At 38.4% G+C, this 12497-nt stretch overlaps 1 protein-coding gene across 1 annotated transcript; it reads right to left on the reverse strand.

The window, feature by feature from the left end:
* Nucleotides 1-5012: 5012 nt before the first annotated feature.
* Nucleotides 5013-11737, reverse strand: cmasb (cytidine monophosphate N-acetylneuraminic acid synthetase b). Its single transcript, XM_052119497.1, has 8 exons — nucleotides 11538-11737; nucleotides 10889-11031; nucleotides 10653-10808; nucleotides 9800-9933; nucleotides 9609-9703; nucleotides 7493-7664; nucleotides 7169-7334; nucleotides 5013-5567 (listed from the first exon to the last, which is right to left on the reverse strand). Exons 1-8 carry the CDS (start codon nucleotides 11729-11731, stop codon nucleotides 5353-5355), a joined length of 1275 nt encoding a protein of 424 aa, XP_051975457.1. The 5' UTR covers nucleotides 11732-11737; the 3' UTR covers nucleotides 5013-5352.
* Nucleotides 11738-12497: the final 760 nt, after the last annotated feature.

Here is a 12497-nt window from a genome sequence, read left to right on the forward strand (position 1 = left end):
TTAGTGACTAGTTAAGTGCTCTTGGAGCTCTAAGTCAGTTTTTGAAGACAGAGAGTGAGTCAGCTTCACGGATGGAGTTGGGAAGGTCATTCCACCAATGTGGTATGATGAAGCTGAAAATCCGAGAAAGTGTTTTGGTGACTCTTTGTGTTGGTACAACAAGGCGATGTTCCTTAGCCGACCGCAGGCTTCTAGTGGGCATGTAGCTCTGCAGAAATGATTTTAGGTATGTTGGAGCAGACCCAGTGACTGTTCTGTATGCCAGCATCAGAGTCTTGAATTTGATACGTGCATCAAATGGCAGGCAGTGGAGAGAGACAAGGAGCAGCGTAACATGTGTTCTCTTTGGCTCATTAAAGACCAGATGTGCTGCTGCATTCTGGATCATTTGCAGGGGTCTAATTGCACATGCAGGGAGGCCTGCAATGAGAGAGTTACAGTAGTCCAGTCTAGTTATGACCAGTGACAGAACAAGCAGTTATGTGGCATGTTTAGATAGGAAGGGTCTTATCTTCCTGATGAGTGTAAATCTACATGATCTTGCTGTCTTTGAGATGTGGTCCGTGAAATTTGGTTTGTTATCAATGGTTACCCCTACATTTCAGACCGTTTTTGAAGGCGTTACTGTAGTCAAACCCAGCTGCACGGTGATGTTGTGTTCAACAGCAGGGTTGGCTGGAAAGACCAGGAGTTTAGTTTTGGATGGATTGAGTTGCAGGTGGTGTTCATTCATCCACGCCGAGATGTCTGCCAGGCAGGCAGAGATTTGAGTAGTCACGGTTGTGTCATTGGGCTGGAAAGGTCACGCTAGCTGCTTTTTGCCAGCACCACCAAAATGTCTACCTTGTGTGTTAGACATCAAACTGAAAAACACTTGATGAAAGGCAAGCATTAGAGATTTTCTTGAACTTGAGAATGAACTTGATAACACTAAAGAACACAAGTAAAGGTAGAAGACAAGCAAAGACTTTTACAACCCCACAGAATTTGTTTTCTTAGCCTTATTATTTTAGGCAGAGCGCCAGGATCTATGGAGGCTGAGATCAGATAGTTTTAGTGCCACGCTCTGTTATACAGGACAATAAAATATTAAAAATTAATAATAAAAGGTTGTAAAGGTACAGTTGATACAGTTTATATTACACTGAATATAAAGCTTTTATTTCTTTACAGAGGTTGGCACCTACTGTAGCTACTGAACTTTGACTTTATACATCCTGGTATCATCCCCACATCAAATGGCTAAACGACAACGAATTCTGTGGGGTTGTAAAAGTCTTTGCTTGACTTTTACCTCAGCTTGTGTTGCGTAGACTTTAAACTTATTAGTAAGTTTATTAGTTTATTAGTAAGTGAATATCTTTATCATCATCTTAATCAGTCTTTCATCAAGTGTTTTTTTTAATTATTATTACAGACCGTAAACAATCTCCCTCTCATCGCACCACCTTCTGCAGTCAGCCTTTATATATATATATATATATATATATATATAAGCTATAAAGACGGGCAAGGAGGAGGTGAGAACCGCTTGACAATATAAATAATAGTTTAATGAGAAACTGAAACAAAGACACAAACACACATGATGGTCAGCTGACCGTAAACGATCTCCCTCTCGTCACACCACCTTCCGCAGTCGACCTTTATCCCTCTCAGAGGCTTAATTAGCCTGATAAGGGACCGGGTGTGTATAATCATGACCCGGCCCTGCCCTTCACCCTGTCACAGACTACTTCTGGTTGCACCACATAAAAAAGGTTTTGAACTGATGCAAAAATATCTGACGGGAGATGCCGCATGTCAGTAACTCAGCATGACAGGGCCGATGCAAAGGTACTGGAACTCTCGAAAGCAACATGGTGACTTCATTTGGGATCATGTTGAGCCAACGGTCACTGTCTTGGTTATTGGACTTAGCTCTGAGAGCTGTGCTCTCATTGAAATTGAATGAGGTCATGATGCTTGGTTGCTGGGGATTGCTGGCAGTGTTACATTTATGTATTTGGCAGACGCTTTTATCCAAAGCGACTTACAGTGCAATTATTACAGGGACAATCCCCCCGGAGCAACTTGGAGTTAAGTGCCTTGCTCAAGGACACAATGGTGGTGGCTGTGGGGGATCAAACCAGCGACCTTCTGATTAACAGCTATGTGCTTTAGCCCACTATGCCACCACCACTCCCCTTTAGCAGTGGTGGCAGTAGGGGGTGGCACATACCACCCCAAATTGAGACTTGGCCCCTTGTGCCTCACCTGCCATTTTCTCATATTTCTAATCAAGGATTGAAAATAACTCCAGGCAAATAAAGGTAAAAACCAAACTTAACAGCCAATGCAGTAAATTCTCTATTCAGTTTGGTGGGTTATTCTATCAAGCTATCCATAATGGTATTTGAAGAAGAGCGTATCCTGTATTTTTCGTCGGCTGTTTAGAATCAACTGCAGTGCCCGAATTATTGAATTAAATATGTTAATTGAATCATTCTTTTGAGTCATTACATGGCTTAGCAAATGGTCTGAATTGGTTTATCACACAGTAAAACAGTAACGGGATACTTTAGAACCCATCGAACAAACCGAGCGAAGAATAAAGAGGAACATCTACCAACAAACTATTGAAGCAAAACCTCCAAATGCATCACATTTATTATGCATCACAAACTGCTCCGTAACCAGCTGACCTTTGGCAGGTGTATATAGCAGCAATTAGACTTGTCACAGGTGCATCACAGGGAACAGCGTTCAGTCCCACCAGTGACAGGACCTCTACATCTTCAGATTCTGCACCTAGAAGAGAACATTGAATCCACAAACATGTTAGCTGGTGTTCATCATTTCAAGTATAATTTACAACTTCAGTTTGGCGCAAAGTAATACAAGCTAATAAGTGAACTATAGTCCATTTTTATGATCACTGAATATAAAACTTTTATTTATTAACAGAGGTTGGCACCTACTCTAGCTACTGAACTTTGACTTTATAGATCCTGGTATCATCCCCACATCAAATGGCTAAACGACAACGAATTCTGTGGGGTTGTAAAAGTCTTTGTTTGACTTTTACCTCAGCTTGTGTTGTGTAGACTTTAAACTTATTAGTAAGTTTAAAATGGTGAAATAATATCTTAATCATCATCTTAATCAGTCTTTCATCAAGTGTTTTTTTTTTATTATTATTACAGACCGTAAACAATCTCCCTCTTGTCGCACCACCTTCTGCAGTCAGCCTTTATATATACATATATAAAAATATAAAAGCTATAAAGACGGGCAAGGAGGAGGCGAGAACTGGCTTGACAATATAAATAATAGTTTAATTTAATTTAATAGTTTAAGAGAAACTGAAACAAAAGACACAAACACACATGATGGTCAGCTGACCGTAAACGATCTCCCTCTCGTCACACCACCTTCCGCAGTCGACCTTTATCCCTCTCAGAGGCTTAATTAGCCTGATAATTGACCGGGTGTGTATAATCACGACCCGGCCCTGCCCTTCACCCTGTCACAGACTACTTCTGGTTGCACCACATAAAAAAGGTTTTGAACTGATGCAAAAATATCTGACGGGAGATGCCTCATGTCAGTAACTCAGCATGACAGGGCCGATGCAAAGGTACTGGAACTCTCGAAAGCAACATGGTGACTTCATTTGGGATCATGTTGAGCCAACGGTCACTGTCTTGGTTATTGGACTTTGCTCTGAGAGCTGTGCTCTCATTGAAATTGAATGAGATCATGATGCTTGGTTGCTAGGGATTGCTGGCAGTGTTACATTTACATTTATGCATTTGGCAGACGCTTTTATCCAAAGTGACTTACAGTGCACTTATTACAGGGACAATCTCCCCGGAGCAAACTGGAGTTAAGTTCCTTGCTCAAGGACACAATGGTGGTGGCCGTGGGGGATCAAACCAGCGACCTTCTGATTAACAGCTATGTGCTTTAGCCCACTATGCCACCACCACTCCCCTTTAGCAGTGGTGGCAGTAGGGGGTGGCACTTACCACCCCAAATTTAGACTTGGCCCCTTGTGCCTCACCTGCCATTTTCTCATATTTCTAATCAAGGATTGAAAATAACTCCAGGCAAATAAAGGTAAAAACCAAACTTAACAGCCAATGCAGTAAATTCTCTAGCCATTTTGGTGGGTTATTCTATCAAGCTATCCATAATGGTATTTGAAGAAGAGCGTATCCTGTATTTTTCATCGGCTGTTTAGAATCAACTGCAGTGCCCGAATTATTGAATTAAATATGTTAATTGAATCATTCTTTTGAGTTATTACATGGCTTAACAAATGGTCTGAATTGGTTTCTCACTCAGTAACACAGTAACGGGATACTTTAGAACCCATCGAACAAACCGAGCGAAGAATAAAGAGGAACATTTACCTACAAACTATTGAAGCAAAACCTCCAAATGCATCACATTGTTGGCAGTGATGAAAAGTTTAACACCTGCGTATGCAGCTGGAAAACGACTCTGTATACTGTCTGTAGGTACACAGTTATTCATTTTCACCAAAAGAGCATCAAAACACTAACACAAAAGTCTTTAGGTCAAAGGAAAAGGGTGAGGTCCAACTCGGGAATAAATCAGTCTTATGCGCCGACTCTCAAGAATGGTTAATTAAGTGAAACTATAACTAAGAAAAGATCAACCACATTTTTTTTTTTTGTATTCCTAGCTTTGAGGAAATCATTGTTTTATTAGATATAGATATTGATTAATGTTCCATAAAACCCAGAAAATACTTTTATGGACACAATATTCTTCCCCACACACATAATAACAGTCACAATAATGTTGTTACATTCTTTATTCTGTTGTGCATGCACAGTACATTGTGTTTTTGTGCAGATCATGTGATCTTTGTGTTCTTTCCTGTAAAACATTTTATGGTCAAATAAGACAAAATCAAAACATATATTCTGAAATATGTATATTCAAGAAATGCTGAAAAAGGATTTAGCCAATTCTTTGCTATGCAATGCTTTAATTACAAAACAGATAGTTCCAACTCTAAATTGTGATTGGACGAGCCACGTTCTAAGCTGTTGTAATGTGATCTTAAGCTCTTGTTATGATGCTCGGCAATGGATCATGATACAGCCTACAGTAGCAGCCTTCTTTTACAGTGGCAAAATAATTGTTTATCCGTTAATTATTAAAAATAAATGTGTCTTTTGTCTTTTTTCATTGAGTTGTTGCCATGATTAAGCTTGAACCGAAATATCTGCAGCATTTTTTTCAGTTTTTGTAAAACATTTAAAATATAAGTAATTCAAACTGATTAAAATACATAAACAAAAAAAAGAATAAAGGAAACTGGAAGCTGCAAATGTTCTAGAAATTATTCCTGTCAATACGATCCTGGTCCTTCTGGCACATTGTCTTCTTCTTTAATTGCAGAATGTACTCCGCAAACTCACGAACTGCTCCGTAACCTGCTGACCTTTGACAGGTGTATTTAGCAGCAATTAGACTTGTCACAGGTGCATCACAGGGAACTGCGTTCAGTCCCACCAGTGACAGGACCTCTACATCTTCAGATTCTGCACCTAGAAGAGAACATTGAATCCACAAACATGTTAGCTGGTGTTCATCATTTCAAGTATAATTTACAACTTCAGTTTGTTTGTTTGTGTTTGTCAATTCATTATTCAATTCATGTGGCATAGTGTCCCTAAGTGTAGTTAAAAACAATTATTCAATGCATTTTAATCAGTTTTCACTATAGTACACTCTCATTAAAAAGCTACCTTTTAAGGTACAAGGCCGGCACTGGGATGGGACCAGTTTTAAGTGTAGTACAATTGTAGACAAAAAGTAGGAAAAAAAACTTTTGGGTGGGTATTGTGTTTCTTTAGCACAGAGCATGCTAATAAATAAAAATGTTAAGGCTGGTCCAGCTAATGTGCATTTTTGATTTAACTGACAGGAGATGTGATTGGTTCTTTTAACTGTAACGCGGGACTTCCTTTTCTACACCCACCATATTGGGTGTTCAAATTTCTCCCATTCATTTAAATGAACGCATTAATTCTGTGCAATTAATTATATATAAATAATATGTAAAAAATAACATTTGTTGAAGAATTCAACGCAATTAATCAAGTCAAAAGACTTCATAAGGAATATTCCGACCAATGGCTTGAAGTTTTCTCCAGGGGGCAGTAAGCGAAAACTGCAGCTGTATCAACAGCTTTCCTGAGGAGCCACTGGGTAGCGCCCTGATGATTCTGGTTTTGAGATGCAATGTAAAACTAACGAAATGAGCAATTTAAGTGTTAACCATTTAAGTGTTAATTGGAGTAAAAATAAATTTCACACTCAACTTGTGCAGTTGTTGGCTGTCTTAACAACTCAAAGCAGTTAATAATATCAATGTAACTAACCTCGGACAATCGCTTCATGTTCATACTCGTCTACACACTCGGTGAGGCACTGTAAATAAACCGGTGAGTCTTTGCTTGTGGAACAAACCACACTCACCGAAAGCAGACAACACAAGATAATAATACGTTTTTGTAATCAGCTTGATGGAACGCAAACCAAAACGCAGGGATACATGTTTTTCTAAGTTTAGGTAACTATGTTTAATTTGACACAGCAACCTAAAAATATGTTTATGACGTGACGCAACCAAAGTGAGACGCTCCAAAAGCGTCCGTCTGATGCAGATGTACATTAACGCGTCTTTTGAAAAGCCCTTTTAATCAGTCAACCTCGGATAGATTGACAAATTCAATTGCAAAATAGATTGCTGTGAACTGTAGGCCAATGACTGGATTATGTTGTTAATATGATAAACAATAAATTTAATTATAAAGCCAATTTTGTTTTTTTGTCTTATCAATGCTTTACTTGTCTGCCACAAGTTGCATTTGAATTATCTGAATTATGTTTTTTAATCATATATACTTTATTTATTTTGATGATAAATATAACTATTTGTAATTATTTAATAATTATATTTAGAATTATTTTTATTTGAGGCTCTTTCTCAGCAAATATTTACATATGGGATTAATTGCAATTATTTCGATTAATTAATCGGCATACTATGTAATTAATGCAATTAAAACGTTAATAGATTGACGGCCCTAATTTTAAAAATATTGCTCAGGCTAAACAGTCTCTGTTAAAACACGAGACTCACCCATGAAGGCCACCTCTTCCCACCGCAGTTTCTTTTTTTTCATCAGATGCTCCACTTCAAGCACTTTCTGCTTCATCCCAAACTTGAAGCAACAGCCAGTCTGCTGGGCAATCTTCTCCAGTAGAGCCCTGGGTACTGGGTCCTCAATATTGGATACAAGGATCACCTAGCAACTCAGAAAAACATCAGTTAAAATCAACATAGAACACCCACTCCTCACGATCCAATCAATTCCCAAAGGTTAAAATCTAGTCCCGCCCTACCTTACAGAAATGCAATTATTTTCTCAAACAATTCCTTCTTGTTTTTCCAACCCATGTGTACCTCTATATCTTGCCTCCGCAGCATCTGTATGCCTGTGAGATCTCGAGCATTGATGGCGACAATCTCCTGTCCTGAAACCGATGTGTATATCTGACCATTTGTCAAACAGCCAGACACATTACACAGAAACAGACTGATCTCAGGTGTAATCTCTCGACCAAAATAACCAAACCTGCCAAAAATGTTAGCACTTATATCAGACACGAACTTATACAACACAGTTAGTTTGTGAAGCAATAAAATGTAAACTGCCCTTATTAAAATAGTGAAAACCTACACATAGACGACAAACTCACTAAACCAACCTACAACTTAAAGTTATGGACTCATTAATTTATCGTTCATCAAGATTTCTTATTATGGGGCAGTGGTGGTTTGGTGGTTGAGGTACTGGGTTACTGACCAGAAGGTCAGGGGTTTAAGCCCCAGCACCACCAAGATGCCAATGTTGGGCCTTTGAGCAAGGCCTTGACCCTATCTGCTCCGGGGGTGTCGTATCATGGCTGACCCTGCACTCTGATCCCAGCTTAGCTGGAATATGTGAAAACAAAGAACTTTCACTGTATAAATGTATAATGTGTGACCAGGCACGTGCACACATAGACATCAAAAGGGGCTTGCGCACCTGCCCTTTTTATTCCTGGAGAGAATGTGCCCTTTTTTCTGGGGTGCTTTTTTTATCATTTTTGAAAAATAATATATATTCCTGTTTGCGCACAGCTTCCCTGTCAAACAAATATATTTATTGAATAGTGTATCTAAATATCAGGTCAGGAGTTCTGAAGCGCTCTCGCTCTCTCTCCCCTTCTCTGCGCAGCGGCGCACATCAGCTCGGCACATCACACACACACACACACCTGCGCAGCAGGTGTGTGAGCAGCAGCGGCCCCTCCCAGCAGTGTTTTTCTTGGCTTGTGTTGAGGTGAGTGGCGATGAACAAAAGATTAAACTACCAGTGCCTCGAATTTACTGCCGATTAGCCAAAGACAAATATAGTTAACCAGTGTCTTGCTAGTAGGGTTGCCACCCGTCCCTTAAAATACAGAATCATCCCGTATTTACAAGTAAAATGATGCGTCCCGTATCAAATCAATAAGGGACGCGATTTTTGCCGTATTTTACATAAGGCCCACACAACGTTGAGTAAAAACTTTAAACCTGCTTCAAACCAATGCGCGACAAGTCAAAAGAGAGCGCGCTGCATGTGAATGTCCTGACTGTGACTCACAGAAAGACGTGCGCCAGTATAATGCGCATGCACAGACCGCGCGCCAGAATACAGTACTCTTTCGCGCTTGAACGAACAATAACACACACAATTATGCCAAAATGTCGTTTTTCAAGTATCTTCATAACATAAGAGCAGTCTTATGATGGACATAAAGAGTTGTGAGAGAATGAGGCGCGTGTGAGATCCGCGTCTCCGCAACGGCTGCTCTTAAAGGGCCAGCATCCAATAAAGCTTTCTGTCAGTAAAGTTAATCAAAGAACAAAGGGAACAGAGAAAATTACTCACTGCTCTTGACTAAAGACCTTGCGTAGCTTTAATAAGGATTAGTCTATATATATTTTATAATTTATGCAGCGCAGACTGTCAGATAACTTTATTCAATTCTGTATATGTCCTACCTGTTAGACAGGAAGGGCACAGGTAAATATGACATTTATTATGGGTTTATGTGAGGATTGTTTGAAGTTCACTTAAATTAAAAGCTGTTTTATTTTTTGAAGCCTAATAAATGTTTTTTAAAAATTGAATAGTAAGGAGACCATGGTTTCTGTGTGAACTGATTATTTTGTAGACATCTTTTGAAAATGAAACAATTGCGTGAGTTTGAGGAAGATAAAATTAATTAACTTTTTAAATACATTTTTTAAAAAGGAAGTCAGAGTTGTGTTAATATATATACTTTTTTGTTTAAAAAAAGTACAAAAATACGTAATTATGAGAAGTGCCCTTTTTTTCACTTGAGCCCCTGCCCCTCAAAATGTCTGTGCACGTCCTTGTGTGTGACAATAATAAAGGCCGCCTTCTTATCATTGTTTTACTGTAACTGCATGTTCCAAGAGTATTTTAAAATGCAGCTATGCCATACTGAGGAACATGTAAGCCTACCTCAGAACTCTCTGCTCAGCGACAGGCCAGTCTATATCCACATCGATATCAACGCTGTGTTCAGGCAGCATTTCATAGTAGCCGGCCTTTCCCAACTAAAACACCCAGGTAAAGAACAGATTGAGATATTTGTTACTCAATAAAATAATTGTAGCATTTGAGGTCATAAACTCTAAAAGAGAGGTTTGCACCTTTTGCATTCCATTTTCCAAGATTTCCCTCTTACTGAAGTAGAAAGAGCCATTTTCGTAGAGTTCCCCAGGCCAGTCTTGGCGTCGAGGTCTGCATGCTGGATCAATGTTCAGAGGGGTGGTATTCTTACCCTCTAATTAGCAGAAGGAAATAATAATTCCTGAAGATAAATGTGAATTTTCAGGGATAACTTTAATGGTGAGATTTGTTGGATGTGTCACAAAACAAACCCTTTTATATTCCACCCGTGTGGTTCAGGATGGAGTTCATGTTAAGATGACAACCCATACTAAACATAAAAATGCATTGAGACATTAAGCTGAATTATCCCACTTATTGCAGGTACCAGTGTTGGGTAAATTAAATGGTAAATGTTCTACACTTATATAGTGCTTTTTTAGCCTTAGAGGTTACCAAAGCACTTTACACCCATTCACATTCACACTCATACACCGCCATGCTGTCCTTGTCTTGCCCAAGGACACTTCGGCATGTGGAGTCATGTGGGCCGGGAATCGAACCACCAACCCTGCGATTAGCAGCCAACCCGCTTGGCTGTGGCTCAGGTGGTAGAGTACTTCTCTCAAATTGTAACCAGATTACTTTACTGATACTTTACACTTTTGAGTAAAAAAATAATCAGATTTCACCCAGCACTGGCAAGGACAATCTCTCTGTAGAAACTTTAGGGTTTAGGCACCTAATTAATTAATAGCACTCTAATGATTAATTAAAGGTTCCTGTAGCTTGACTGGTGGAGCATGTTGCTAGCTTGTACTGTAATTCATATTGTGCAATAGCATTTGCCCAAATTATAAATCTAAATAAAATGTTGCGATATTTTCATGGTACCTTCCTTGTTCCCCTCCTCCCAGCGAAACTGGTGTCTGCGCACCACTGAAAACACATAGTCATAACCATGTTCCGTGATCATCTGTAGGGCTTCTCTGATGTGATAAGGGTGCAAGCATGGAGACGTAGCCTGGATATGACAGACAATGTCCACCTCTAAAACACAGGGGAAAAGTAAAAGTGTGATCGATCTATCTATTCTTCCATCTGTCTGCCCATTCATCCATCCATCTTACCAGGTCTCAGTCGGATGAACTCCTGGATGGTCTCCAGAGAGCTGGAGGAATCTTTGGAAACTTCAAGACTGCGTCGGTGAATTTTTGCACCCCAGATATGAGCGACCCGCTCAATCTCATCGTGATCGGTGGACACCCACACGCTGCCAAACATATAAATTGTTTAAATATATGAAACATGCACAAGTTGATACAAGCTACAATAAAACACTTGTTTAAGACTATTATTTATAATCATCTCTCTCTCTCTCTGTTATTCATATTTTTTTTATTATATCCAACCACCACAAAAAATTTATTTGTCAAATGTATGATTGACTGATCTAATCACAATGGAGATTAATTTGTTTATAGAATTCTTTCCACCACTAAAATAATATAGATTTGAATCAAAACAACCTTCTGTTATTATTTATTTTCACACAAATTGTGTTGCTCCATCATCAATTAACAAAAAGAAATGTTTTTTATTTTTACAATCTTAATACACTTAATACAAAGTTACATTTCCTTAAGGTGTGCCTTTAGCCCATTCATTTCATTTAAAGTTCTTTATAGGCTATACACAATTAAAAATAAAATGCGTATTCAAATTTGATTAAACTATTAAAACAGAGCAAGAGAGGGGAAAAAGATCAAATTTAGTTGCCTGTCAAGTGCTTCTGAATCCAAGGCAGCTCTCAGAACCCATCCGATGAGTGGAACACCGGCCAGATTCTTGATGTTCTTCAGCGGGATTCCTTTGCTGCCGCCGCGCGCCAGTATCAGAGCTGCCCTGTGCGGATGTTCAGAGGACGAGACCCCGACATCCGAACTTACCTGCGTGCATCTGTTACCCTCCATCCTCGCAGAAATGTAAGTGAGAGAGCAGATTAGACTTTTTAAATATGTGGAATATTTATATAATCGTTAACCACTCAGGGGCAGCAGTGTGGCAATCTTCACGTAGGAGCTTTGTTGACGTGATCGTCACAAGCAAACATAATTATATATGTTTACTTTATACATTTTTGTGACAAAACCGCGTACATTTTAAATAATGCCAAAAAAAAAAAAAAAAACAACAAAATAAGGTTTATTAACGCTTGTAGAATGGGCTGTTTTGTAATGTGGTTTAAATGAGACCTTTACAAAAATAAGCAAATGCCAAAGCACGATTTCGCTTCAGAAGTAGGCTAATAATAAAATGTTTGACCAAAAAATGGTAGTGATGTGATTACAAAGATCGTCGAGCATTTTGTAAAAAATAAAAAATAAAATATATATATATATATATATATATATATATATATATATATATATATATATATATATATATATATATATATATATATTTAGTTTTTATTTTTATTTTACAAATAATATATATATATATATATTGTTTTTATTTGATTTGATTTGATTTTTAATGACGGAAACGTTTATGCGATATAGGCTTTATCTTTCTCGTCATCGCAAAAATGAAGGCGTGTTTTAAAAATAAATACTAAATATTTTTATTATTATTATTATTATTATTATTTTCCGTACAAGCATGTCAGACGAACTACAGTGACTTTCTTCCGTGGAACATTTTTTTCTCATGCAATGCTAATCTCAGACAAGGCAT

This window comes from Xyrauchen texanus, chromosome 46, assembly GCF_025860055.1.
Source record: "Xyrauchen texanus isolate HMW12.3.18 chromosome 46, RBS_HiC_50CHRs, whole genome shotgun sequence".
NCBI classification, from domain to species: domain Eukaryota; kingdom Metazoa; phylum Chordata; class Actinopteri; order Cypriniformes; family Catostomidae; genus Xyrauchen; species Xyrauchen texanus.

What these genes read in the sequence shown, in the direction of transcription:
- cmasb (XM_052119497.1), bottom strand. Translation starts at nt 11,731, where the DNA reads ATGGAGGGTAACAGATGCACGCAGGTAAGTTCGGATGTCGGGGTCTCG. An exon ending in GGAGGAGGGGAACAAGGAAG is followed by an intron (nt 9,934 to 10,652) that starts GTACCATGAAAA and finishes TCTGCTAATTAG; the next exon opens with AGGGTAAGAATACCACCCCT. An exon ending in GCTGAGCAGAGAGTTCTGAG is followed by an intron (nt 7,665 to 9,608) that starts GTAGGCTTACAT and finishes CATTTTTGGCAG; the next exon opens with GTTTGGTTATTTTGGTCGAG.